The following is a 27091-nucleotide window of genomic DNA, read 5'->3' as shown; positions in this document are numbered from 1 at the left end:
AAGGAAAAGTAGTTAATGCTTATATGATGCTTGACAGCGTACTGAGAAGATACTTCAGTACAGAAGAAAGTTTTTGGAAAGTTGCCATATGTCCTCTATTACCGAGCACTTGATAAGTCAGCGAAAGCTTCAGATTTCAATTTGCTTTTTTTCCAAAACTCAGTAACCACAATTAGCCCGCAGAAATAGTGTTTATATTTCGCTAATAATCCTTAACACACGTACTTAAATTCATCAACGTTGCTTAGGTCCTTTTTGAGTTGTCGCAAGATCCAGATGTTTTTTTTAAATTATTATTACTGTCACAATAGCGGTCGCAGTGTTTGTGATAATGACATAAGGTTTCTATTTTCAACATGTCCCTACATTAACATACCGACTTTCGACAGACTAGATAAAGTCCGTTTTGAATTATCAGGTTTTTTCGGAAAGACAGATCGACGGACCTGGGTCAAACAAATATCCCCCACCTCCACAACGTTGGAATCTTAAGGATATTTAAATTTTCAATAAGTGTCAGACAAACCGTGTGATTGCTAAGGTTATATAAACAACAAAACTAAACTGTGCATTCTTTTATACTGCGACACGTACTTCAGCTACTTTGTTGACCTTTGGTGTGCGCATAGAAGGTCGTGATTTCTCCTTTTAGGTTATGCACATTCATAGTGAGATCTTGTTCTTCCTCCAACAACACTACACGTTAAGGGATTGTTTTTCGGTGAAAAATGTCTTGTTACTCCATAATATGTTTATGTTTTTTTATACATGATAATATTTCGTCCGCACTCCAGTGACATGTTTTTACCAGCGTCCTTGTTAGACGTATATTATGTTGATCGAAAAATACAAAAAATAATCATCTTAAAGAATCAATAAAAAATAAAAAAATTCGTAATTCATATAAATTTAAATTGATGTATTAGAAACCTTGAAACACACTTGGAAATAAATGACATATATTGACTTATTTACGTGGTATAATGGAAGTGTGTTGTGAAACCTCTGAGTTGCACTCATCGTGTACATGAACTTACTATCAAATCATGAACACACCACACTTTTTCGTTGTCAGATTATTGCCCAGTCGGAAGTTACAGCGTTAACTGTTCCAAGCAATGCTATTGCCGTGAGGGCCCATGCGACATTTTTACGGGTTCCTGTGGACATGAAGAATGTAAAGACGGTTGGAAAGGAATAGCGTGCAATGAAAGTAAGTTTTCAAATGAAATTAATAAAACATACACGCACAAATCAAACAAATATTGTATATGTTAAAATAAAGTATGTAGCGTCCGCATATCATGCTCTTCAATATGTCAACAGAAAGACCATTTTAGATTCATACATGTGCACATAGATTTACGAACACATACATAATGCACAGCAGTATCAGTATAGATTAACATTAATCATCTCAGCTGTTAATATAATACACATAAAATTTAAAACACATAAATAGTGTTAATTTCTATTAATTTATTACAAATGGAAGACACACCTTACAAAAAGATGCTTGCTAAAGTTAAACAATTATGTTATTGGACACACGATTTGCAATTTACGCAATTTACAGCTTGGTTTAAGTTTTGTTGATAAACGAAACACATGTAAATCGTGTTACAAGAATTATCACGTATTTGTTTTATGTGTGCTTTATGCATGCACTGGTATTGGTAACACGATTTTGAATTAAGGAATAACTGGTTATCTTACCATTCTATTTTAGTGTATAACCAATTGCAAGCCACCAAAGTTGACAGCATTTGCACGTGTTTATTTTTAGGCTGTTCACTTGGAAGTTTCAGCAACAACTGTTCTAAGCAATGTCATTGCCGTCTGGGCCCATGCGACGGTGTTACGGGTGCATGTGGAAATGGGGACTGTAAAGATGGATGGACAGGAATAGCGTGTAATGAAAGTAAGTGCTCAATTTCAATACAATATAAAAACAAACACACGAACATTAAACACATGTCTCAAATTCGTAAATAACATAAGGTTGCGTCGGGATATAACTATAAAAAAAACCTGGCGATAATTTGACGTCTTTAGATTCGAATATGTGCACATATATCCATGAAAAATGCATGCATAGTTTTAATTGGAATAACGTAATTGCACATTAAAGACCGTACGCTTACAAAAACACACTTGCTTAATTAATACAAGGCCATTATAACAACGTTTTCAAATTTCAGAAAACTAGATACTTTGAAAAAATTATTGTAAAACGACATACATTTTTCACAGATTACAAACTTTTTCGTAGCAAGTGTCTACAAACATGCTAAATACATATGAAAATGGAGCATTCACACACGAATACGAATATGTGTTAAATGGTGCAATCCATGCACATTTAAAGCTAAATGTCTCTAAACTAGTCATTTACTAAACCATGCAGTCTGCAACAATCTTGCTGATCACTATCGCAATAATCAATGCGCATCTTTGTGGACGCAACTGCACCATTGTTACGTCATTGTAAGATAAGATAAGATAGTTAATTAAAGTCTCATTATCGTGTACCTAGTAAAACATATATAAAATAACTTTAAAACATAGTACATAAATGCCATTCATATTTGAGTTATAAGAGACTGTACATATTATAAAAATACAGTTCTACGTCAATAGCTAAAACTTAATGAACATATTTCACTTTAACAAATCAGAATGTTGTTCAAGTTTTCAACTTCAAATATCGGTTTTAGTTAATACAAAATATATAAGAGTAAGATAAATCTTAGATCTAATTGCTATGGGTGTATAAAGATCATTTTGCAAATCTACTGCCAATATAACTTCTAATTGGGGCTGAAAATTGAATAAAATTAAAGTTGTCAAAATACAAATTGTAAATAAGTGTAACGCCTACAAACAATATTAAGATGTTTAAAGTATGGTTTAGTGAGTATGGTAGTATTATGCAACAAGAAAGGAATCTATTATACCCCAGAGAATTACTATTATACTAGCGTTTAAATTATACATTCTTATGAAAATTGAAAACTTGATATTTAACACTTATAATACAGCTGTTAACATACAATGATCATATTATGATACCAGAAGCAGCTACTAGATACTCATGTTTATATATCCAGGTCAAACACTCAAAATCATGCAACAGAAGGTGATTCCCTTCAGTATTTATAAATAGGAGATACTAACAAAATAAAATAAAAATTACAAAAAATAACCTAAACATTCAATGTAATATCCTACAAAATTTTAACGACATATCCATATTTTAGTGGCTGCTTCTTGTATGTGGCTAGAATAACCATGAATACCTAAACAATACAAAATTCTAATTAAGTTAACATTATTTACACATTTTTAAAATTTAAACACATTAAAAGATCAAACTCTACAATACAGTTTTCTATTTCTTTCTACTATAATATATTTTCTACTAGAATATGATGGCAGGCTTTGGCAGATAAATACACAAGGTTTTCGTCACTAAACATTCTAACTAGTTTGTCGTTATCTGACATATTATTATTTGCAAACATATTATCGAGTTCAGAGACTAGGTTTTTTCTAATATTACTATATAACGGACAATCAAACAACACATGCTTGTCATCTTCAACATAATCAGGACAATTAAAACATTTTCTATTTGACACATCAATATTTTCATAGCGACCTGTTTCTATTCTTTGTGGCGCAACACCACACCTAAACTTTGTAAAAGCTGATCTATATTGAAATGGCATATTACACATAAGATAGTTTTCTGTACAATACTGTGATTTAAATTTTCTGTAAGTTCTTAATTTATTACCACCGTTTCCTCTTATAGCAGTGTGCCTCTCCAACAGTATCTTCCACTTATTCTTTTCAATATCTAATAATTTCACTTCCAACATTGTTATAGTAGGTTTAGCATTGCCAATATTATTCTTAAATATATGAGCACTATTAATTTCTGATATAAGTTTCTTCAATCTATAAAAAACATTTTTAACATTGCAAGCTTTGGACCACATATATATTGATTTATTAATTATATTATCATTCATACTCATTGCTCTAAAATACTGTCTAAATATTGAAACCCATTGTCTAACAATTGGTGGTTTCCAACCCATCTCTCCACTTAAAGCAACATTCGGAGTATACTTTCCAACACCCAAGAAATATCGCATAGCTCTATGATGTACTGCATTTATGCATGAATATGATCTTTCACCCCATATTGAGGCTCTGTTATTGATTATGGGCCATACCAATGAATCATATAGTTTTGTAAATGTAGAGTAGTGAAAACCACCAAATGCATTACTTTTAGATATAACAAGACCAAGTGCCCTTGAAGCTGACATTGCAACAGATTTAGCAATTTCATTATAATCTAAATATTCATTCAATACAACACCAAGATACTTGTAGCTATGAACAATATCCAGCTTCTCTGAATTAAATTTAAATATATGTTCAGTTTTAGAGATACTGCTGGCTTTGAAGTGAACAATATTAGATTTTTCAAAATTGACAGTCATTTTATTTTGACTGCACCAAATAGCTAAAGCATCTAACATGGTTTGAAGGTCCTGGGAATTTTCCGCCAACAGAACAATATCGTCAGCATAAAGCAAAATGCATATTTGTCTTTCTCCAGTACATACTTCGAATTCAACAGGTCTAGTTTCAAAAGTCTCGACTTGGCCATTCAAAACATTGACCTTGACCTTTTCCGTTCTACCTTTTCAGCCGAGTTCTGCCGCTACATCACTATTGATGTACGTTTTTGTACTTGCGTCATCTAGCAATGCGTTTACAGTTATCGACCGATTTCCATTTACGAGAATAACCGGAACTGTTGGGGGCCCTACTAAATCAGATCTGGTATGACTTTTGCTGACAATTATGTTGCCCTTTTCTCTTCCGTAGGAGATTGAACTGGACTGTCAGCAGCGTTTGATTTTATGCTATTTTGCGCATTTCTGTGTAACAGTCTGTGATGCAGCTCTTCACATCCATTTTGTCCGCATTGTCTACTTCGACGGCATGACTTTCCGACATGGTTAAACCCAATGCAACGATAGCAAAGATGAAGTTGTTTTGCTTTGTCCCACCGTTGTGAAACGTTCATTTCTTTAAAATTGTCACAGTTCCATACTCCATGCTGTTTGCCACATACTCTGCATTTAAATATTTTCCCGCTTTCTTCGGAACCACAAAAAACGTTCTTTGAATGTTAGAGTTGGTCTTTTTCGAACTATGTTTGACATCAAATATCCTGATATTCCTTGCACGGTCTCTGACGCGATAGTTTGTAATTTTGCCTCTTGAATAACCCATGCCCGTAGCGACAATACTGACTCACTGTGTTGACCCTCAAAGACCCAACGATGATTTCGTGCCAAGAGCGATTCTGGTAATTTTCTTTGTAATTTTGCATACAATGAGCCAATTCCAAGTTCGTGGTGTTGATCCGCATCTTGCAAATTAATAATTGCTTCGTCTAATAGATCGGCAAATTGTTCTAGGTCTTTTGCGTTGCCAATTGGGACGTTTTCGAAGTGTTCAAGTACTTCTAGGTAAATAGCTATCTGTCGACGCCTACCCCCATATTTCCTTTCAAGTCGATCTTTTGCCGATTCGTACGCAAACGCCGAGTGCCCAAGATTTTCAATTACTTTTAACGCTTCACCAGATAAGTACTGTATAAGCTGAAGCAGTTTGTACTCTGCTGTAGCTGGCGCTCTGTCAATACAAGCAAGGAATGCTGCTTTCCATGATTGGTAGACTCGCTTATCACCACTGAACACTGGAATTTCCACACGTTTGAGTTGCCTCCAAAGGTCTTGTTGGATTGATGCCTGAACTCATAGCGTTGCCTTCTTCAAATTCATCTTTGATGTTAGATGCATGAGGTGCTTCACGCCCACAATCGTTTTGCGCATCGAACCCGGCCCTATTACGACACATACTTGGAAATTTGTCATTTTGTCGCACAGTATTATGTGAAACCCGCCGGTCTTTAAAAATATAAAGTTTACTCACCGTGTCATGCGACAACGCTTTGCTTACTTGACTTGCTGTTTCACTGCGTAGATCATCTAGATAGGCACATGCATTCTCCGTTGTTTTTCCATATTCAAGTTCTATCTTCTCCATATTTTTCAAGTTCATCTCCTTCTATGTACATATTGGATAAACTATCAAGCCCTTTAACCACTTCGTCCATTGCCAAATCCAATTGCTTGCAAGCGTCTTTCACTGTCGCACTAGATGCATTTCCCTCAAAATGTGACACTATCTTTTTCCGTGCTCTGGTAAAATTAGTTTTCAGTCTTGTTTTTTCCCTCTTCAACAAAATCTGTCTTTAAATATTCAACTGGATCCATCGCTGATTCAATTTTGAAACGTCGCGCTGCTACCAAATGTTAAGAAGTTTCCCCGATAATGGGAATTTCCGTAATTTACTATTCACGGAGAATTATCCCCGATAATGGGAAATCCGTAATTTACTATTTTCCCGATAGTGGGAACAATATAAACGCCAAATACCCGCTTTTGGTATGACAATTTATTAACGATCCTCAATATAAAAACAATCCTTGTCTCTATCTAGTTCATCACTAGGTAACGACGTAAGTTCTATAACATTACGTCACAAATCGACGTTACGTCACGGAACCATTCCGCGGGTACAAATAAAACGTTAAAATCTAATGTCCATTGAGTGTCAAATATAACACTTTTGTGTCCGAAGCATATTGGCGGGGGATATCAATTCAACGAATTTGCTTGCAATGAAAGTAAGTGTTCATATGAAATTAATAAAAACATACACGCACAAATCAAACAAATATTGTATATGTTAAAATAAAGTATGTAGCGTCCGCATATCATGCTCTTCAATATGTCAACAGAAAGACCATTTTAGATTCATACATGTGCACATAGATTTACGAACACATACAAAATGCACAGCAGTATCAGTATAGATTTGGATTTATCATCTCAGCTCTTAATGTTATACACATAAAATGTAAAACACATAAATAGTGTTAATTTCTATTAATTTATAACAAATGGAAGACACACCTTACAAAAAGATGCTTGCTGTATGTTATTGGACACACGGTTTGCAATTTACGCAATTTACAGCTTGGTTTAAGTTTTGTTGATAAACGAAACACATGTAAATCGTGTTACAAGAATTATCACGTATATGTTTTATGTGTGCTTTATGCATGCACTGGTATTGGTAACACGATTTTGAATTAAGGTATAACTGGTTATTTTACCATTCTATTTTAGTGTATAACCAAATGGAAGCCACCAAAGTTGACAGCATTTGCACGTGTTTATTTTTAGGCTGTTCACTTGGAAGTTTCAGCGAAAACTGTTCTAAGCAATGTCATTGCCGTCTGGGCCCATGCGACGGTGTTACGGGTGCATGTGGAAATGGGGACTGTAAAGATGGATGGACAGGAATAGCGTGTAATGAAAGTAAGTGCTCAATTTCAATACAATATAAACACAAACACACGAACATTAAACACATGTCTCAAATTAGTAAATAACATAAGGTTGCGTCGGCATATAACTATAAAAAAATGGCGATCATTTGACGTCTTTAGATTCGAATATGTGCACATATATCCATGAAAAATGCATGCATAGTTTTAATTGCAATAACGTAATTGCACAGTAAAGACCGTACGCTAACAAAAACACACTTGCTTAATTAATACAGGGCCATTATAACAACGTTTTCAAATTTCAGAAAACTAGATACTTTTATATTTTTTATTGTAAAACGACATACATTTTTCACAGATTACAAATTATTTCGTAGCAAGTGTCTACAAACATGCTATATAAATATGAAAATGGAGCATTCACACACGAATACGAATATGTGTTAAATGGTAAAAGTATGCAATCCATGCACATTTAAAGCTATATGTCCTCAAATAGTCATTTACTAGACCATGCAGTCTGCAACAATCTTGCTGATCACTATCGCAATAATCAATGCGCATCTTTGTGGACGCAACTGAACCATTGTAACGTCATTGTAAGATAAGATAAGATAAGATAGTTTATTAAAGTCTCATTATCATATACCTAGTAAAACATATATAAAATAACTTTCAAACATAGTACATAAATGCCACTCACATTTGAGTTATAAGAGACTGTACATATTATAAAAATACAGTTCTACGTCAATAGCTAAAACTTAATGAACATATTTCACTTTAACAAACCAGAATGTTGTTCAAGTTTTCAACTTCAAATATCGGTTTTAGTTAATACAAAATATATAAGAGTAAGATAAATCTTAGATCTAATTGCTATGGGTGTATAAAGATCATTTTGCAAATCTAGTGCCAATATAACTTCTAATTGGGGCTGAAAATTGAATAAAATTAAAGTTGTCAAAATACAAATTGTAAAGAAGTGTTACGCCTACAAACAATATTATGATGTTTAAAGGATGGTTTAGTGAGTATGGTAGTATTATGCAACAAGAAAGGAATTATTATACCCCAGAAAATTACATTATATATATACGTATGAATGTATACATTCTTATGAAAATTGAAAACTTGATATGTAACACTTATAATACAGCTGTTTACATACAATGTATCATATAATGATACCAGAAGCAGCTACTAGATACTCATATTTATATATCCAGGTCAAACACTCAAAATCATGCAACAGAAGGTGAATCCCTTCAGTATTTATAAATAGGAGATCCTAACAAAATAAAATAAAAATTACAAAAAAATAACCTAAACATTCAATGTAATATCCTACACAATTTAAAAGACATATCCATCTTTTAGTGGCTGCTTCTTGTATGTGGCTAGAATAACCATGAATACCTAAACAATAAAAAATTATTATTCAGTTAACATTATTTACACATTTTTCAAATTTAAACACATTAAAAGATCAAACTCTACAATACAGATTTCTTTTTCTTTCTACTAGAATATGATGGCAGGCTTTGGCAGATAAATACACAAGGTTTTCGTCACTAAACATTCTAACTAGTTTGTCGTTATCTGACATATTATTATTTGCAAACATATTATCGAGTTCAGAGACTAGGTCTTTTCTAATATCACTATATAACGGACAATCAAACAACACATGCTTGTCATCTTCAACATAATCAGGACAATTAAAACATTTTCTATTTGACACATCAATATTTTCATAGCGACCTGTTTCTATTCTTTGTGGCGCAACACCACACCTAAACTTTGTAAAAGCTGATCTATATTGAAATGGCATATTACACATAAGATAGTTTTCTGTACAATACTGTGATTTAAATTTTCTGTAAGTTCTTAATTTATTACCACCGTTTCCTCTTATAGCAGTGTGCCTCTCCAACAGTATCTTCCACTTATTCTTTTCAATATCTAATAATTTCACTTCCAACATTGTTATAGTAGGTTTAGCATTGCCAATATTATTCTTAAATATATGAGCACTATTAATTTCTGATATAAGTTTCTTCAATCTATAAAAAACATTTTAACATTGCAAGCTTTGGACCACATATATATTGATTTATTAATTATATTATCATTCATACTCATTGCTCTAAAATACTGTCTAAATATTGAAACCCATTGTCTAACAATTGGTGGTTTCCAACCCATCTCTCCACTTAAAGCAACATTCGGAGTATACTTTCCAACACCCAAGAAATATCGCATAGCTCTATGATGTACTGCATTTATGCATGAATATGATCTATCACCCCATATTGAGGCTCTGTTATTGATTATGGGCCATACCAATGAATCATATAGTTTTGTAAATGTAGAGTAGTGAAAACCACCAAATGCATTACTTTTAGATATAACAAGACCAAGTGCCCTTGAAGCTGACATTGCAACAGATTAGCAATTTCATTATAATCTAAATATTCATTCAATACAACACCAAGATACTTGTAGCTATGAACAATATCCAGCTTCTCTGAATTAAATTTAAATATATGTTCAGTTTTAGAGATACTGCTGGCTTTCAAGTGAACAATATTAGATTTTTCAAAATTGACAGTCATTTTATTTTGACTACACCAAATAGCTAAAGCATCTAACATGGTTTGAAGGTCCTGGGCATTTTCCGCCAACAGAACAATATCGTCAGCATAAAGCAAAATGCATATTTGTCTTTCTCCAGTACATACTTCGAATTCAACAGGTCTAGTTTCAAAAGTCTCGACTTGGCCATTCAAAACATTGACCTTGACCTTTTCCGTTCTACCTTTACAGCCGAGTTCTGCCGCTACATCACTATTGATGTACGTTTTTGTACTTGCGTCATCTAGCAATGCGTTTACAGTTATCGACCGATTTCCATTTACGAGAATAACCGGAACTGTTGGGGGCCCTACTAAATCAGATCTGGTATGACTTTTGCTGACAATTATGTTGCCCTTTTCTCTTCCGTAGGAGATTGAACTGGACTGTCAGCAGCGTTTGATTTTATGCTATTTTGCGCATTTCTGTGTAACAGTCTGTGATGCAGCTCTTCACATCCATTTTGTCCGCATTGTCTACTTCGACGGCATGACTTTCCGACATGGTTAAACCCAATGCAACTGATAGCAAAGATGAAGTTGTTTTGCTTTGTCCCACCGTTGTGAAACGTTCATTTCTTTAAAATTGTCACAGTTCCATACTCCATGCTGTTTGCCACATACTCTGCATTTAAATATTTTCCCGCTTTCTTCGGAACCACAAAAAAACGTTCTTTGATTGTTAGAGTTGGTCTTTTTCGAAGTATGCTCTGACATCAAATATCCTGATATTCCTTGCACGGTCTCTGACGCGATAGTTTGTAATTTTGCCTCTTGAATAACCCATGCCCGTAGCGACAATACTGACTCATTGTGTTGACCCTCAAAGACCCAACGATGATATCGTGCCAAGAGCGATTCTGGTAATTTTCTTTGTAATTTTGCATACAATGAGCCAATTCCAAGTTCGTGGTGTTGATCCGCATCCTGCAAATTAATAATTGCTTCGTCTAATAGATCGGCAAATTGTTCTAGGTCTTTTGCGTTGCCAATTCGGACGTTTTCGAAGTGTTCAAGTTCTTCTAGGTAAATAGCTATCTGTCGACGCCTACCCCCATATTTCCTTTCAAGTCGATCTTTTGCCGATTCGTACGCAAACGCCGAGTGCCCAAGATTTTCAATTACTTTTAACGCTTCGCCAGATAAGTACTGTCTAAGCTGAAGCAGTTTTTACTCTGCTGTGGCTGGCGCTCTGTCAATACAAGCAAGGAATGCTGCTTTCCATGATTGGTAGACTCGCTTATCACCACTGAACACTGGAATTTCCACACGTTTGAGTTGCCTCCAAAGGTCTTGTTGGATTGATGCCTGAACTCATAGCGTTGCCTTCTTCAAATTCATCTTTGATGTTAGATGCATGAGGTGCTTCACGCCCACAATCGTTTTGCGCATCGAACCCGGCCCTATTACGACACATACTTGGAAATTTGTCATTTTGTCGCACAGTATTATGTGAAACCCGCCGGTCTTTAAAAATATAAAGTTTACTCACCGTGTCATGCGACAACGCTTTGCTTACTTGACTTGCTGTTTCACTGCGTAGATCATCTAGATAGGCACATGCATCCTCCGTTGTTTTTCCATATTCAAGTTCTATCTTCTCCATATTTTTCAAGTTCATCTCCTTCTATGTACATATTGGATAAACTATCAAGCCCTTTAACCACTTCGTCCATTGCCAAATCCAATTGCTTGCAAGCGTCTTTCACTGTCGCACTAGATGCATTTCCCTCAAAATGTGACACTATCTTTTTCCGTGCTCTGGTAAAATTAGTTTTCAGTCTTGTTTTTTTCCCTCTTCAACAAAATCTGTCTTTAAATATTCAACTGGATCCATCGCTGATTCAATTTTGAAACGTCGCTCTGCTACCAAATGTTAAGAAGTTTCCCCGATAATGGGAATTTCCGTAATTTACTATTCACGGAGAATTATCCCCGATAATGGGAAATCCGTAATTTACTATTTTCCCGATAGTGGGAACAATATAAACGCCAAATACCCGCTTTTGGTATGACAATTTATTAACGATCCTCAATATAAAAACAATCCTTGTCTCTATCTAGTTCATCACTAGGTAACGACGTAAGTTCTATAACGTTACGTCACAAATCGACGTTACGTCACGGAACCATTCCGCGGGTACAAATAAAACGTTAAAATCTAATGTCCATTGAGTGTCAAATATAACACTTTTGTGTCCAGAAGCATATTGGCGGGGGATATCAATTCAACGAATTAGCTTGCAATAAAAGTAAGTGTTCATATGAAATTAATAAAAACATACACGCACAAATCAAACAAATATTGTTTATGTTAAAATAAAGTATGTAGCGTCCGCATATCATGCTCTTCAATATGTCAACAGAAAGACTATTTTAGATTCATACATGTGCACATAGATTTACGAACACATACATAATGCACAGCAGTATCAGTATAGATTTGGATTTATCATCTCAGCTCTTAATGTTATACACATAAAATGTAAAACACATAAATAGTGTTAATTTCTATTAATTTATAGCAAATGGAAGACACACCTTACAAAAAGATGCTTGCTGTATGTTATTGGACACATGATTTGCAATTTACGCAATTTACAGCTTGGTTTAAGTTTTGTTGATAAACGAAACACATGTAAATCGTGTTACAAGAATTATCACGTATTTGTTTTATGTGTGCTTTATGCATGCACTGGTATTGGTAACACGATTTTGAATTAAGGTATAACTGGTTATCTTACCATTCTATTTTAGTGCATAACCAATTGCAAGCCACCAAAGTTGACAGCATTTGCACGTGTTTATTTTTAGGCTGTTCACTTGGAAGTTTCAGCGAAAACTGTTCTAAGCAATGTCATTGCCGTCTGGGCCCATGCGACGGTGTTACGGGTGCATGTGGAAATGGGGACTGTACAGATGGATGGACAGGAATAGCGTGTAATGAAAGTAAGTGCTCAATTTCAATACAATATAAACACATACACACGAACATTAAACACATGTCTCAAATTCGTAAATAACATAAGGTTGCGTCGGCATATAACTATAAAAAATGGCGATCATTTGACGTCTTTACATTCGAATATGTGCACATATATCCATGAAAAATGCATGCATAGTTTTAATTGGAATAACGTAATTGCACAGTAAAGACCGTACGCTAACAAAAACACACTTGCTTAATTAATACAGGGCCATTATAACAACGTTTTCAAATTTCAGAAAACTAGATACTTTTATATTTTTTATTGTAAAACGACATTCATTTTTCACAGATTACAAATTTTTTCGTAGCAAGTGTCTACAAACATGCTATATAAATATGAAAATGGAGCATTCACACACGAATACGAATATGTGTTAAATGGTAAAAGTATGCAATCCATGCACATTTAAAGCTTAATGTCCTCAAATAGTCATTTACTAGACCATGCAGTCTGCAACAATCTTGCTGATCACTATCGCAATAATCAATGCGCATCTTTGTGGACGCAACTGAACCATTGTTACGTCATTGTAAGATAAGATAAGATAAGATAGTTTATTAAAGTCTCATTATCATGTACCTAGTAAAACATATATAAAATAACTTTAAAACATAGTACATAAATGCCACTCACATTTGAGTTATAAGAGACTGTACATATTATAAAAATACAGTTCTACGTCAATAGCTAAAACTTAATGAACATATTTCACTTTAACAAACCAGAATGTTGTTCAAGTTTTCAACTTCAAATATCGGTTTTAGTTAATACAAAATATATAAGAGTAAGATAAATCTTAGATCTAATTGCTATGGGTGTATAAAGATCATTTTGCAAATCTAGTGCCAATATAATTTCTAATTGGGGCTGAAAATTGAATAAAATTAAAGTTGTCAAAATACAAATTGTAAAGAAGTGTAACGCCTACAAACAATATTAAGATGTTTAAAGGATGGTTTAGTGAGTATGGTAGTATTATGCAACAAGAAAGGAATCTATTATACCCCAGAAAATTACTATTATACTAGCGTTGAATGTATACATTCTTATGAAAATTGAAAACTTGATATTTAACACTTATAATACAGCTGTTTACATACAATGTATCATATAATGATACCAGAAGCAGCTACTAGATACTCATATTTATATATCCAGGTCAAACACTCAAAATCATGCAACAGAAGGTGAATCCCTTCAGTATTTATAAATAGGAGATGCTAACAAAATAAAATAAAAATTACAAAAAAATAACCTAAACATCCAATGTAATATCCTACAAAATTTAAAAGACATATCCATCTTTTAGTGGCTGCTTCTTGTATGTGGCTAGAATAACCATGAATACCTAAACAATAAAAAATTCTTATTCAGTTAACATTATTTACACATTTTTAAAATTTAAACACATTAAAAGATCAAACTCTACAATACAGTTTTCTTTTTCTTTCTACTAGAATATGATGGCAGGCTTTGGCAGATAAATACACAAGGTTTTCGTCACTAAACATTCTAACTAGTTTGTCGTTATCTGACATATTATTATTTGCAAACATATTATCGAGTTCAGAGACTAGGTCTTTTCTAATATCACTATATAACGGACAATCAAACAACACATGCTTGTCATCTTCAACATAATCTGGACAATTAAAACATTTTCTATTTGACACATCAATATTTTCATAGCGACCTGTTTCTATTCTTTGTGGCGCAACACCACACCTAAACTTTGTAAAAGCTGATCTATATTGAAATGGCATATTACACATAAGATAGTTTTCTGTACAATACTGTGATTTAAATTTTCTGTAAGTTCTTAATTTATTACCACCGTTTCCTCTTATAGCAGTGTGCCTCTCCAACAGTATCTTCCACTTATTCTTTTCAATATCTAATAATTTCACTTCCAACATTGTTATAGTAGGTTTAGCATTGCCAATATTATTCTTAAATATATGAGCACTATTAACTTCTGATATAAGTTTCTTCAATCTATAAAAAACATTTTAACATTGCAAGCTTTGGACCACATATATATTGATTTATTAATTATATTATCATTCATACTCATTGCTCTAAAATACTGTCTAAATATTGAAACCCATTGTCTAACAATTGGTGGTTTCCAACCCATCTCTCCACTTAAAGCAACATTCGGAGTATACTTTCCAACACCCAAGAAATATCGCATAGCTCTATGATGTACTGCATTTATGCATGAATATGATCTATCACCCCATATTGAGGCTCTGTTATTGGTTATGGGCCATACCAATGAATCATATAGTTTTGTAAATGTAGAGTAGTGAAAACCACCAAATGCATTACTTTTAGATATAACAAGACCAAGTGCCCTTGAAGCTGACATTGCAACAGATTTAGCAATTTCATTATAATCTAAACATTCATTTAATACAACACCAAGATACTTGTAGCTATGAACAATATCCAGCTTCTCTGAATTAAATTTAAATATATGTTCAGTTTTAGAGATACTGCTGGCTTTCAAGTGAACAATATTAGATTTTTCAAAATTGACAGTTATTTTGACTACACCAAATAGCTAAAGCATCTAACATGGTTTGAAGGTCCTGGGCATTTTCCGCCAACAGAACAATATCGTCAGCATAAAGCAAAATGCATATTTGTCTTTCTCCAGTACATACTTCGAATTCAACAGGTCTAGTTTCAAAAGTCTCGACTTGGCCATTCAAAACATTGACCTTGACCTTTTCCGTTCTACCTTTACAGCCGAGTTCTGCCGCTACATCACTATTGATGTACGTTTTTGTACTTGCGTCATCTAGCAATGCGTTTACAGTTATCGACCGATTTCCATTTACGAGAATAACCGGAACTGTTGGGGGCCCTACTAAATCAGATCTGGTATGACTTTTGCTGACAATTATGTTGCCCTTTTCTCTTCCGTAGGAGATTGAACTGGACTGTCAGCAGCGTTTGATTTTATGCTATTTTGCGCATTTCTGTGTAACAGTCTGTGATGCAGCTCTTCACATCCATTGTGTCCGCATTGTCTACTTCGACGGCATGACTTTCCGACATGGTTAAACCCAATGCAATGATAGCAAAGATGAAGTTGTTTTGCTTTGTCCCACCGTTGTGAAACGTTCATTTCTTTAAAATTGTCACAGTTCCATACTCCATGCTGTTTGCCACATACTCTGCATTTAAATATTTTCCCGCTTTCTTCGGAACCACAAAAAACGTTCTTTGATTGTTAGAGTTGGTCTTTTTCGAAGTATGCTCTGACATCAAATATCCTGATATTCCTTGCGCGGTCTCTGACGCGATAGTTTGTAATTTTGCCTCTTGAATAAACCATGCCCGTAGCGACAATACTGACTCATTGTGTTGACCCTCAAAGACCCAACGATGATATCGTGCCAAGAGCGATTCTGGTAATTTTCTTTGTAATTTTGCATACAATGAGCCAATTCCAAGTTCGTGGTGTTGATCCGCATCCTGCAAATTAATAATTGCTTCGTCTAATAGATCGGCAAATTGTTCTAGGTCTTTTGCGTTGCCAATTGGGACGTTTTCGAAGTGTTCAAGTTCTTCTAGGTAAATAGCTATCTGTCGACGCCTACCCCCATATTTCCTTTCAAGTCGATCTTTTGCCGATTCGTACGCAAACGCCGAGTGCCCAAGATTTTCAATTACTTTTAACGCTTCGCCAGATAAGTACTGTCTAAGCTGAAGCAGTTTGTACTCTGCTGTGGCTGGCGCTCTGTCAATACAAGCAAGGAATGCTGCTTTCCATGATTGGTAGACTCGCTTATCACCACTGAACACTGGAATTTCCACACGTTTGAGTTGCCTCCAAAGGTCTTGTTGGATTGATGCCTGAACTCATAGCGTTGCCTTCTTCAAATTCATCTTTGATGTTAGATGCATGAGGTGCTTCACGCCCACAATCGTTTTGCGCATCGAACCCGGATCTATTACGACACATACTTGCAAATTTGTCATTTTGTCGCACAGTATTATGTGAAACCCGCCGGTCTTTAAAATTATAAAGTTTACTCACCGTGTCATGCGACAACGCTTTGCTTACTTGACTTGCTGTTTCACTGCGTAGATCATCTAGATAGGCACATGCATCCTCCGTTGTTTTTCCATATTCAAGTTCTATCTTCTCCATATTTTTCAAGTTCATCTCCTTCTATGTACATATTGGAAAACTATCAAGCCCTTTAACCACTTCGTCCATTGCCAAATCCAATTGCTTGCAAGCGTCTTTCACTGTCGCACTAGATGCATTTCCCTCAAAATGTGACACTATCTTTTTACCGTGCTCTGGTAAAATTAGTTTTCAGTCTTGTTTTTTCCCTCTTCAACAAAATCTGTCTTTAAATATTCAACTGGATCCATCGCTGATTCAATTTTGAAACGTCGCTCTGCTACCCAATGTTAAGAAGTTTCCCCGATAATGGGAATTTCCGTAATTTACTATTCACGGAGAATTATCCCCGATAACGGGAAATCCGTAATTTACTATTTTCCCGATAGTGGGAACAATATAAACGCCAAATACCCGCTTTTGGTATGACAATTTATTAACGATCCTCAATATAAAAACAATCCTTGTCTCTATCTAGTTCATCACTAGGTAACGACGTAAGTTCTATAACGTTACGTCACAAATCGACGTTACGTCACGGAACCATTCCGCTGGTACAAATAAAACGTTAAAATCTAATGTCCATTGAGTGTCAAATATAACACTTTTGTGTCCAGAAGCATATTGGCGGGGGATATCAATTCAACGAATTTGCTTGCAATGAAAGTAAGTGTTCATATGAAATTAATAAAAACATACACGCACAATTCAAACAAATATTGTATATGTTAAAATAAAGTATGTAGCGTCCGCATATCATGCTCTTCAATATGTCAACAGAAAGACCATTTTAGATTCATACATGTGCACATAGATTTACGAACACATACATAATGCACAGCAGTATCAGTATAGATTTGGATTTATCATCTCAGCTCTTAATGTTATACACATAAAATGTAAAACACATAAATAGTGTTAATTTCTATTAATTTATAACAAATGGAAGACACACCTTACAAAAAGATCCTTGCTGTATGTTATTGGACACATGAAACGCAATTTACGCAATTTACAGCTTGGTTTAAGTTTTGTTGATAAACGAAACACATGTAAATCGTGTTACAAGAATTATCACGTATTTGTTTTATGTGTGCTTTATGCATGCACTGGTATTGGTAACACGATTTTGAATTAAGGTATAACTGGTTATCTTACCATTCTATTTTAGTGCATAACCAATTGCAAGCCACCAAAGTTGACAGCATTTGCACTTGTTTATTTTTAGGCTGTTCACTTGGAAGTTTCAGCGAAAACTGTTCTAAGCAATGTCATTGCCGTCTGGGCCCATGCGACGGTGTTACGGGTGCATGTGGAAATGGGGACTGTAAAGATGGATGGACAGGAATAGCGTGTAATGAAAGTAAGTGCTCAATTTCAATACAATATAAACACAAACACACGAACATTAAACACATGTCTCAAATTCGTAAAAAACATAAGGTTGCGTCGGCATATAACTATAAAAAATGGCGATCATTTGACGTCTTTACATTCGAATATGTGCACATATATCCATGAAAAATGCATGCATAGTTTTAATTGGAATAACGTAATTGCACAGTAAAGACCGTACGCTAACAAATTCACACTTGCTTAATTAATACAAGGCCATTATAACAACGTTTTCAAATTTCAGAAAACTAGATACTTTTATATTTTTTATTGTAAAACGACATACATTTTTCACAGATTACAAATTTTTTCGTAGCAAGTGTCTACAAACATGCTATATAAATATGAAAATGGAGCATTCACACACGAATACGAATATGTGTTAAATGGTAAAAGTATGCAATCCATGCACATTTAAAGCTTAATGTCCTCAAATAGTCATTTACTAGACCATGCAGTCTGCAACAATCTTGCTGATCACTATCGCAATAATCAATGCGCATCTTTGTGGACGCAACTGAACCATTGTTACGTCATTGTAAGATAAGATAAGATAAGATAGTTTATTAAAGTCTCATTATCATGAACCTAGTAAAACATATATAAAATAACTTTAAAACATAGTACATAAATGCCACTCACATTTGAGTTATAAGAGACTGTACATATTATAAAAATACAGTTCTACGTCAATAGCTAAAACTTAATGAACATATTTCACTTTAACAAACCAGAATGTTGTTCAAGTTTTCAACTTCAAATATCGGTTTTAGTTAATACAAAATATATAAGAGTAAGATAAATCTTAGATCTAATTGCTATGGGTGTATAAAGATCATTTTGCAAATCTAGTGCCAATATAATTTCTAATTGGGGCTGAAAATTGAATAAAATTAAAGTTGTCAAAATACAAATTGTAAAGAAGTGTAACGCCTACAAACAATATTAAGATGTTTAAAGGATGGTTTAGTGAGTATGGTAGTATTATGCAACAAGAAAGGAATCTATTATACCCCAGAAAATTACTATTATACTAGCGTTGAATGTATACATTCTTATGAAAATTGAAAACTTGATATTTAACACTTATAATACAGCTGTTTACATACAATGTATCATATAATGATACCAGAAGCAGCTACTAGATACTCATATTTATATATCCAGGTCAAACACTCAAAATCATGCAACAGAAGGTGAATCCCTTCAGTATTTATAAATAGGAGATGCTAACAAAATAAAATAAAAATTACAAAAAAATAACCTAAACATTCAATGTAATATCCTACAAAATTTAAAAGACATATCCATCTTTTAGTGGCTGCTTCTTGTATGTGGCTAGAATAACCATGAATACCTAAACAATAAAAAATTCTTATTCAGTTAACATTATTTACACATTTTTAAAATTTAAACACATTAAAAGATCAAACTCTACAATACAGTTTTCTTTTTCTTTCTACTAGAATATGATGGCAGGCTTTGGCAGATAAATACACAAGGTTTTCGTCACTAAACATTCTAACTAGTTGTCGTTATCTGACATATTATTATTTGCAAACATATTATCTAGTTCAGAGACTAGGTCTTTTCTAATATCACTATATAACGGACAATCAAACAACACATGCTTGTCATCTTCAACATAATCAGGACAATTAAAACATTTTCTATTTGACACATCAATATTTTCATAGCGACCTGTTTCTATTCTTTGTGGCGCAACACCACACCTAAACTTTGTAAAAGCTGATCTATATTGAAATGGCATATTACACATAAGATAGTTTTCTGTACAATACTGTGATTTAAATTTTCTGTAAGTTCTTAATTTATTACCACCGTTTCCTCTTATAGCAGTGTGCCTCTCAAACAGTATCTTCCACTTATTCTTTTCAATATCTAATAATTTCACTTCCAACATTGTTATAGTAGGTTTAGCATTGCCAATATTATTCTTAAATATATGAGCACTATTAACTTCTGATATAAGTTTCTTCAATCTATAAAAAACATTTTAACATTGCAAGCTTTGGACCACATATATATTGATTTATTAATTATATTATCATTCATACTCATTGCTCTAAAATACTGTCTAAATATTGAAACCCATTGTCTAACAATTGGTGGTTTCCAACCCATCTCTCCACTTAAAGCAACATTCGGAGTATACTTTCCAACACCCAAGAAATATCGCATAGCTCTATGATGTACTGCATTTATGCATGAATATGATCTATCACCCCATATTGAGGCTCTGTTATTGGTTATGGGCCATACCAATGAATCATATAGTTTTGTAAATGTAGAGTAGTGAAAACCACCAAATGCATTACTTTTAGATATAACAAGACCAAGTGCCCTTGAAGCTGACATTGCAACAGATTTAGCAATTTCATTATAATCTAAATATTCATTCAATACAACACCAAGATACTTCTAGCTATGAACAATATCCAGCTTCTCTGAATTAAATTTAAATATATGTTCAGTTTTAGAGATACTGCTGGCTTTCAAGTGAACAATATTAGATTTTTCAAAATTGACAGTTATTTTGACTACACCAAATAGCTAAAGCATCTAACATGGTTTGAAGGTCCTGGGCATTTTCCGCCAACAGAACAATATCGTCAGCATAAAGCAAAATGCATATTTGTCTTTCTCCAGTACATACTTCGAATTAAACAGGTCTAGTTTCAAAAGTCTTGACTTGGCCATTCAAAACATTGACCTTGACCTTTTCCGTTCTACCTTTACAGCCGAGTTCTGCCGCTACATCACTATTGATGTACGTTTTTGTACTTGCGTCATCTAGCAATGCGTTTACAGTTATCGACCGATTTCCATTTACGAGAATAACCGGAACTGTTGGGGGCCCTACTAAATCAGATCTGGTATGACTTTTGCTGACAATTATGTTGCCCTTTTCTCTTCCGTAGGAGATTGAACTGGACTGTCAGCAGCGTTTGATTTTATGCTATTTTGCGCATTTCTGTGTAACAGTCTGTGATGCAGCTCTTCACATCCATTTTGTCCGCATTGTCTACTTCGACGGCATGACTTTCCGACATGGTTAAACCCAATGCAACGATAGCAAAGATGAAGTTGTTTTGCTTTGTCCCACCGTTGTGAAACGTTCATTTCTTTAAAATTGTCACAGTTCCATACTCCATGCTGTTTGCCACATACTCTGCATTTAAATATTTTCCCGCTTTCTTTGCAACCACAAAAAAACGTTCTTTGATTGTTAGAGTTGGTCTTTTTCGAAGTATGCTCTGACATCAAATATCCTGATATTCCTTGCACGGTCTCTGACGCGATAGTTTGTAATTTTGCCTCTTGAATAACCCATGCCCGTAGCGACAATACTGACTCATTGTGTTGACCCTCAAAGACCCAACGATGATATCGTGCCAAGAGCGATTCTGGTAATTTTCTTTGTAATTTTGCATACAATGAGCCAATTCCAAGTTCGTGGTGTTGATCCGCATCCTGCAAATTAATAATTGCTTCGTCTAATAGATCGGCAAATTGTTCTAGGTCTTTTGCGTTGCCAATTCGGACGTTTTCGAAGTGTTCAAGTTCTTCTAGGTAAATAGCTATCTGTCGACGCCTACCCCCATATTTCCTTTCAAGTCGATCTTTTGCCGATTCGTACGCAAACGCCGAAAGCCCAAGATTTTCAATTACTTTTAACGCTTCGCCAGATAAGTACTGTCTAAGCTGAAGCAGTTTGTACTCTGCTGTGGCTGGCGCTCTGTCAATACAAGCAAGGAATGCTGCTTTCCATGATAGGTAGACTCGCTTATCACCACTGAACACTGGAATTTCCACACGTTTGAGTTGCCTCCAAAGGTCTTGTTGGATTGATGCCTGAACTCATAGCGTTGCCTTCTTCAAATTCATCTTTGATGTTAGATGCATGAGGTGCTTCACGCCCACACTCGTTTTGCGCATCGAACTCGGCCCTATTACGACACATACTTGGAAATTTGCATTTTGTCGCACAGTATTATGTGAAACCCGCCGGTCTTTAAAAATATAAAGTTTACTCACCGTGTCATGCGACAACGCTTTGCTTACTTGACTTGCTGTTTCACTGCGTAGATCATCTAGATAGGCACATGCATCCTCCGTTGTTTTTCCATATTCAAGTTCTATCTTCTCCATATTTTTCAAGTTCATCTCCTTCTATGTACATATTGGAGAAGCTATCAAGCCCTTTAACCACTTCGTCCATTGCCAAATCCAATTGCTTGCAAGCGTCTTTCACTGTCGCACTAGATGCATTTCCCTCAAAATGTGACACTATTTTTTTCCGTGCTCTGGTAAAATTAGTTTTTTAGTCTTGTTTTTTCCCTCTTCAACAAAATCTGTCTTTAAATATTCAACTGGATCCATCGCTGATTCAATTTTGAAACGTCGCTCTGCTACCAAATGTTAAGAAGTTTCCCCGATAATGGGAATTTCCGTAATTTACTATTCACGGAGAATTATCCCCGATAATGGGAAATCCGTAATTTACTATTTTCCCGATAGTGGGAACAATATAAACGCCAAATACCCGCTTTTGGTATGACAATTTATTAACGATCCTCAATATAAAAACAATCATTGTCTCGCTCTAGTTCATCACTAGGTAACGACGTAAGTTCTATAACGTTACGTCACAAATCGACGTTACGCCACGGAACCATTCCGCGGGTACAAATAAAACGTTAAAATCTAATGTCCATTGAGTGTCAAATATAACACTTTTGTGTCCAGAAGCATATTGGCGGGGGATATCAATTCAACGAATTTGCTTGCATTGAAAGTAAGTGTTCATATGAAATTAATAAAAACATACACGCACAAATCAAACAAATATTGTATATGTTAAAATAAAGTATGTAGCGTCCGCATATCATGCTCTTCAATATGTCAACAGAAAGACCATTTTAGATTCATACATGTGCACATAGATTTACGAACACATACATAATGCACAGCAGTATCAGTATAGATTTGGATTTATCATCTCAGCTCTTAATGTTATACACATAAAATGTAAAACACATAAATAGTATTAATTTCTATTAATTTATAACAAATGGAAGACACACCTTACAAAAAGATGCTTGCTGTATGTTATTGGACACACGATTTGCAATTTACGCAATTTACAGCTTGGTTTAAGTTTTGTTGATAAACGAAACACATGTAAATCGTGTTACAAGAATTATCACGTATTTGTTTTATGTGTGCTTTATGCATGCACTGGTATTGGTAACACGATTTTGAATTAAGGAATAACTGGTTATTTTACCATTCTATTTTAGTGCATAACCAATTGCAAGCCACCAAAGTTGACAGCATTTGCACGTGTTTATTTTTAGGCTGTTCACTTGGAAGTTTCAGCGAAAACTGTTCTAAGCAATGTCATTGCCGTCTGAGCCCATGCGACGGTGTTACGGGTGCATGTGGAAATGGGGACTGTAAAGATGGATGGACAGGAATAGCGTGTAATGAAAGTAAGTGCTCAATTTCAATACAATATAAACACAAACACACGAACATTAAACACATGTCTCAAAATGGAGCATTCACACACGAATACGAATATGTGTTAAATGGTAAAAGTATGCAATCCATGCACATTTAAAGCTTAATGTCCTCAAATAGTCATTTACTAGACCATACAGTCTGCAACAATCTTGCTGATCACTATCGCAATAATCAATGCATATCTTTGTGGACGCAACTGAACCATTGTTACGTCATTGTAAGATAAGATAAGATAAGATAAGATAGTTTATTAAAGTCTCATTATCATGTACCTAGTAAAACATATATAAAATAACTTTAAAACATAGTACATAAATGCCACTCACATTTGAGTTATAAGAGACTGTACATATTATAAAAATACAGTTCTACGTCAATAGCTAAAACTTAATGAACATATTTCACTTTAACATACCAGAATGTTGTTCAAGTTTTCAACTTCAAATATCGGTTTTAGTTAATACAAAATATATAAGAGTAAGATAAATCTTAGATCTAATTGCTATGGGTGTATAAAGATCATTTTGCAAATCTAGTGCCAATTTAACTTCTAATTGGGGCTGAAAATTGAATAAAATTAAAGTTGTCAAAATACAAATTGTAAAGAAGTGTAACGCCTACAAAAAATTTATTAAGATGTTTAAAGGATGGTTTAGTGAGTATGGTAGTATTATGCAACAAGAAAGGAATGTATTATACCCCAGAAAATTACTATTATACTAGCGTTGAATGTATACATTCTTATGAAAATTGAAAACTTGATATTTAACACTTATAATACAGCTGTTTACATACAATGTATCATATAATGATACCAGAAGCAGCTACTAGATACTCATATTTATATATCCAGGTCAAACACTCAAAATCATGCAACAGAAGGTGAATCCCTTCAGTACTTATAAATAGGAGATGCTAAAAAAATAAAATAAAAATTACAAAAAAATAACCTAAACAATCAATGTAATATCCTACAAAATTTAAAAGACATATCCATCTTTTAGTGGCTGCTTCTTGTATGTGGCTAGAATAAGCATGAATACCTAAACAATAAAAAAAATTCTTATTCAGTTAACATTATTTACACATTTTTAAAATTTAAACACATTAAAAGATCAAACTCTACAATACAGTTTTCTTTTTCTTTCTACTAGAATATGATGGCAGGCTTTGGCAGATAAATACACAAGGTTTTCGTCACTAAACATTCTAACTAGTTTGTCGTTATCTGACATATTATTATTTGCAAACATATTATCGAGTTCAGAGACTAGGTCTTTTCTAATATCACTATATAACGGACAATCAAACAACACATGCTTGTCATCTTCAACATAATCAGGACAATTAAAACATTTTCTATTTGACACATCAATATTTTCATAGCGACCTGTTTCTATTCTTTGTGGCGCAACACCACACCTAAACTTTGTAAACGCTGATCTATATTGAAATGGCATATTACACATAAGATAGTTTTCTGTACAATACTGTGATTTAAATTTTCTGTAAGTTCTTAATTTATTACCACCGTTTCCTCTTATAGCAGTGTGCCTCTCAAACAGTATCTTCCACTTATTCTTTTCAATATCTAATAATTTCACTTCCAACATTGTTATAGTAGGTTTAGCATTGCCAATATTATTCTTAAATATATGAGCACTATTAATTTCTGATATAAGTTTCTTCAATCTATAAAAAACATTTTAACATTGCAAGCTTTGGACCACATATATATTGATTTATTAATTATATTATCATTCATACTCATTGCTCTAAAATACTGTCTAAATATTGAAACCCATTGTCTAACAATTGGTGGTTTCCAACCCATCTCTCCACTTAAAGCAACATTCGGAGTATACTTTCCAACACCCAAGAAATATCGCATAGCTCTATGATGTACTGCATTTATGCATGAATATGATCTATACCCCATATTGAGGCTCTGTTATTGATTATGGGCCATACCAATGAATCATATAGTGTTGTAAATGAAGAGTAGTGAAAACCACGAAATGCATTACTTTTAGATATAACAAGACCAAGTGCCCTTGAAGCTGACATTGCAACATATTTAGCAATTTCATTATATCTAAATATTCATTCAATACAACACCAAGATACTTGTAGCTATGAACAATATCCAGCTTCTCTGAATTAAATTTAAATATATGTTCAGTTTTAGAGATAATGCTGGCTTTGAAGTGAACAATATTAGATTTTTCAAAATTGACAGTCATTTTATTTTAACTACACCAAATAGCTAAAGCATCTAACATGGTTTGAAGGTCCTGGGCATTTTCCGCCAACAGAACAATATCGTCAGCATAAAGCAAAATGCATATTTGTCTTTCTCCAGTACATACACCTTTGTCTATATTATTCATATATGCAACTAGATCATTAATGTACAAGTTGAACAGCATAGGAGATAATGGGCAGCCTTGTTTTAATCCGCATTTTACATCAAACCACGATGTATCAACCCCGTTCAGGCGTATACAGCACGTAACATCATTATATAATGATTGTATTGCATGGAACATTCTGCCCCTTATCCCCACCTGCTGATGCAACTTATTCCACAGAGATTGACGGTCTATGCGATCGTACGCTTTTCTAAAATCTATAAAAGCAGTAAATGTTTGTAACTTTTTAAGCTTTCGTGTTTCAGTAATACTTAAAATACTCAAAATATGGAGCTTGTATAAAGTGTGTTACTTAATATGAAGCCTTTATTTCGGACGATCGCTTACGGATATTTCACTATTTTAGATGTTATGTGCGATATTTCAGATTGATTTAATCATGTGGTCTGTACATAAAGTATACTTTATTTGACGAGCAATACTAAAGAACAAGTATTATAAAGACGATAATATCGAACTGGCATTGTCTGACTAATTATACATTTTATTTAAC

General features: G+C 34.1%; 1 protein-coding gene across 1 annotated transcript in view; it reads left to right on the top strand.

Annotated features, from left to right (window-relative positions):
- Positions 1–27091, top strand: part of LOC127854535 (uncharacterized) — a 66897-nt gene that overhangs the window by 32205 nt on the left and 7601 nt on the right. Inside the window, exons 20-24 of the mRNA XM_052389600.1 lie at positions 1076–1213; positions 1787–1921; positions 7345–7479; positions 18450–18584; positions 23998–24132. Of these exons, the coding sequence (XP_052245560.1) occupies positions 1076–1213; positions 1787–1921; positions 7345–7479; positions 18450–18584; positions 23998–24132 (678 nt within the window). The remainder of the gene's footprint in view (positions 1–1075; positions 1214–1786; positions 1922–7344; positions 7480–18449; positions 18585–23997; positions 24133–27091) is intronic.

Source organism: Dreissena polymorpha, chromosome 13 (assembly GCF_020536995.1).
Source record: "Dreissena polymorpha isolate Duluth1 chromosome 13, UMN_Dpol_1.0, whole genome shotgun sequence".
Classification (NCBI taxonomy): Eukaryota; Metazoa; Mollusca; class Bivalvia; order Myida; family Dreissenidae; genus Dreissena; species Dreissena polymorpha.
This window is presented reverse-complemented; position numbering and strand designations above follow the sequence as displayed.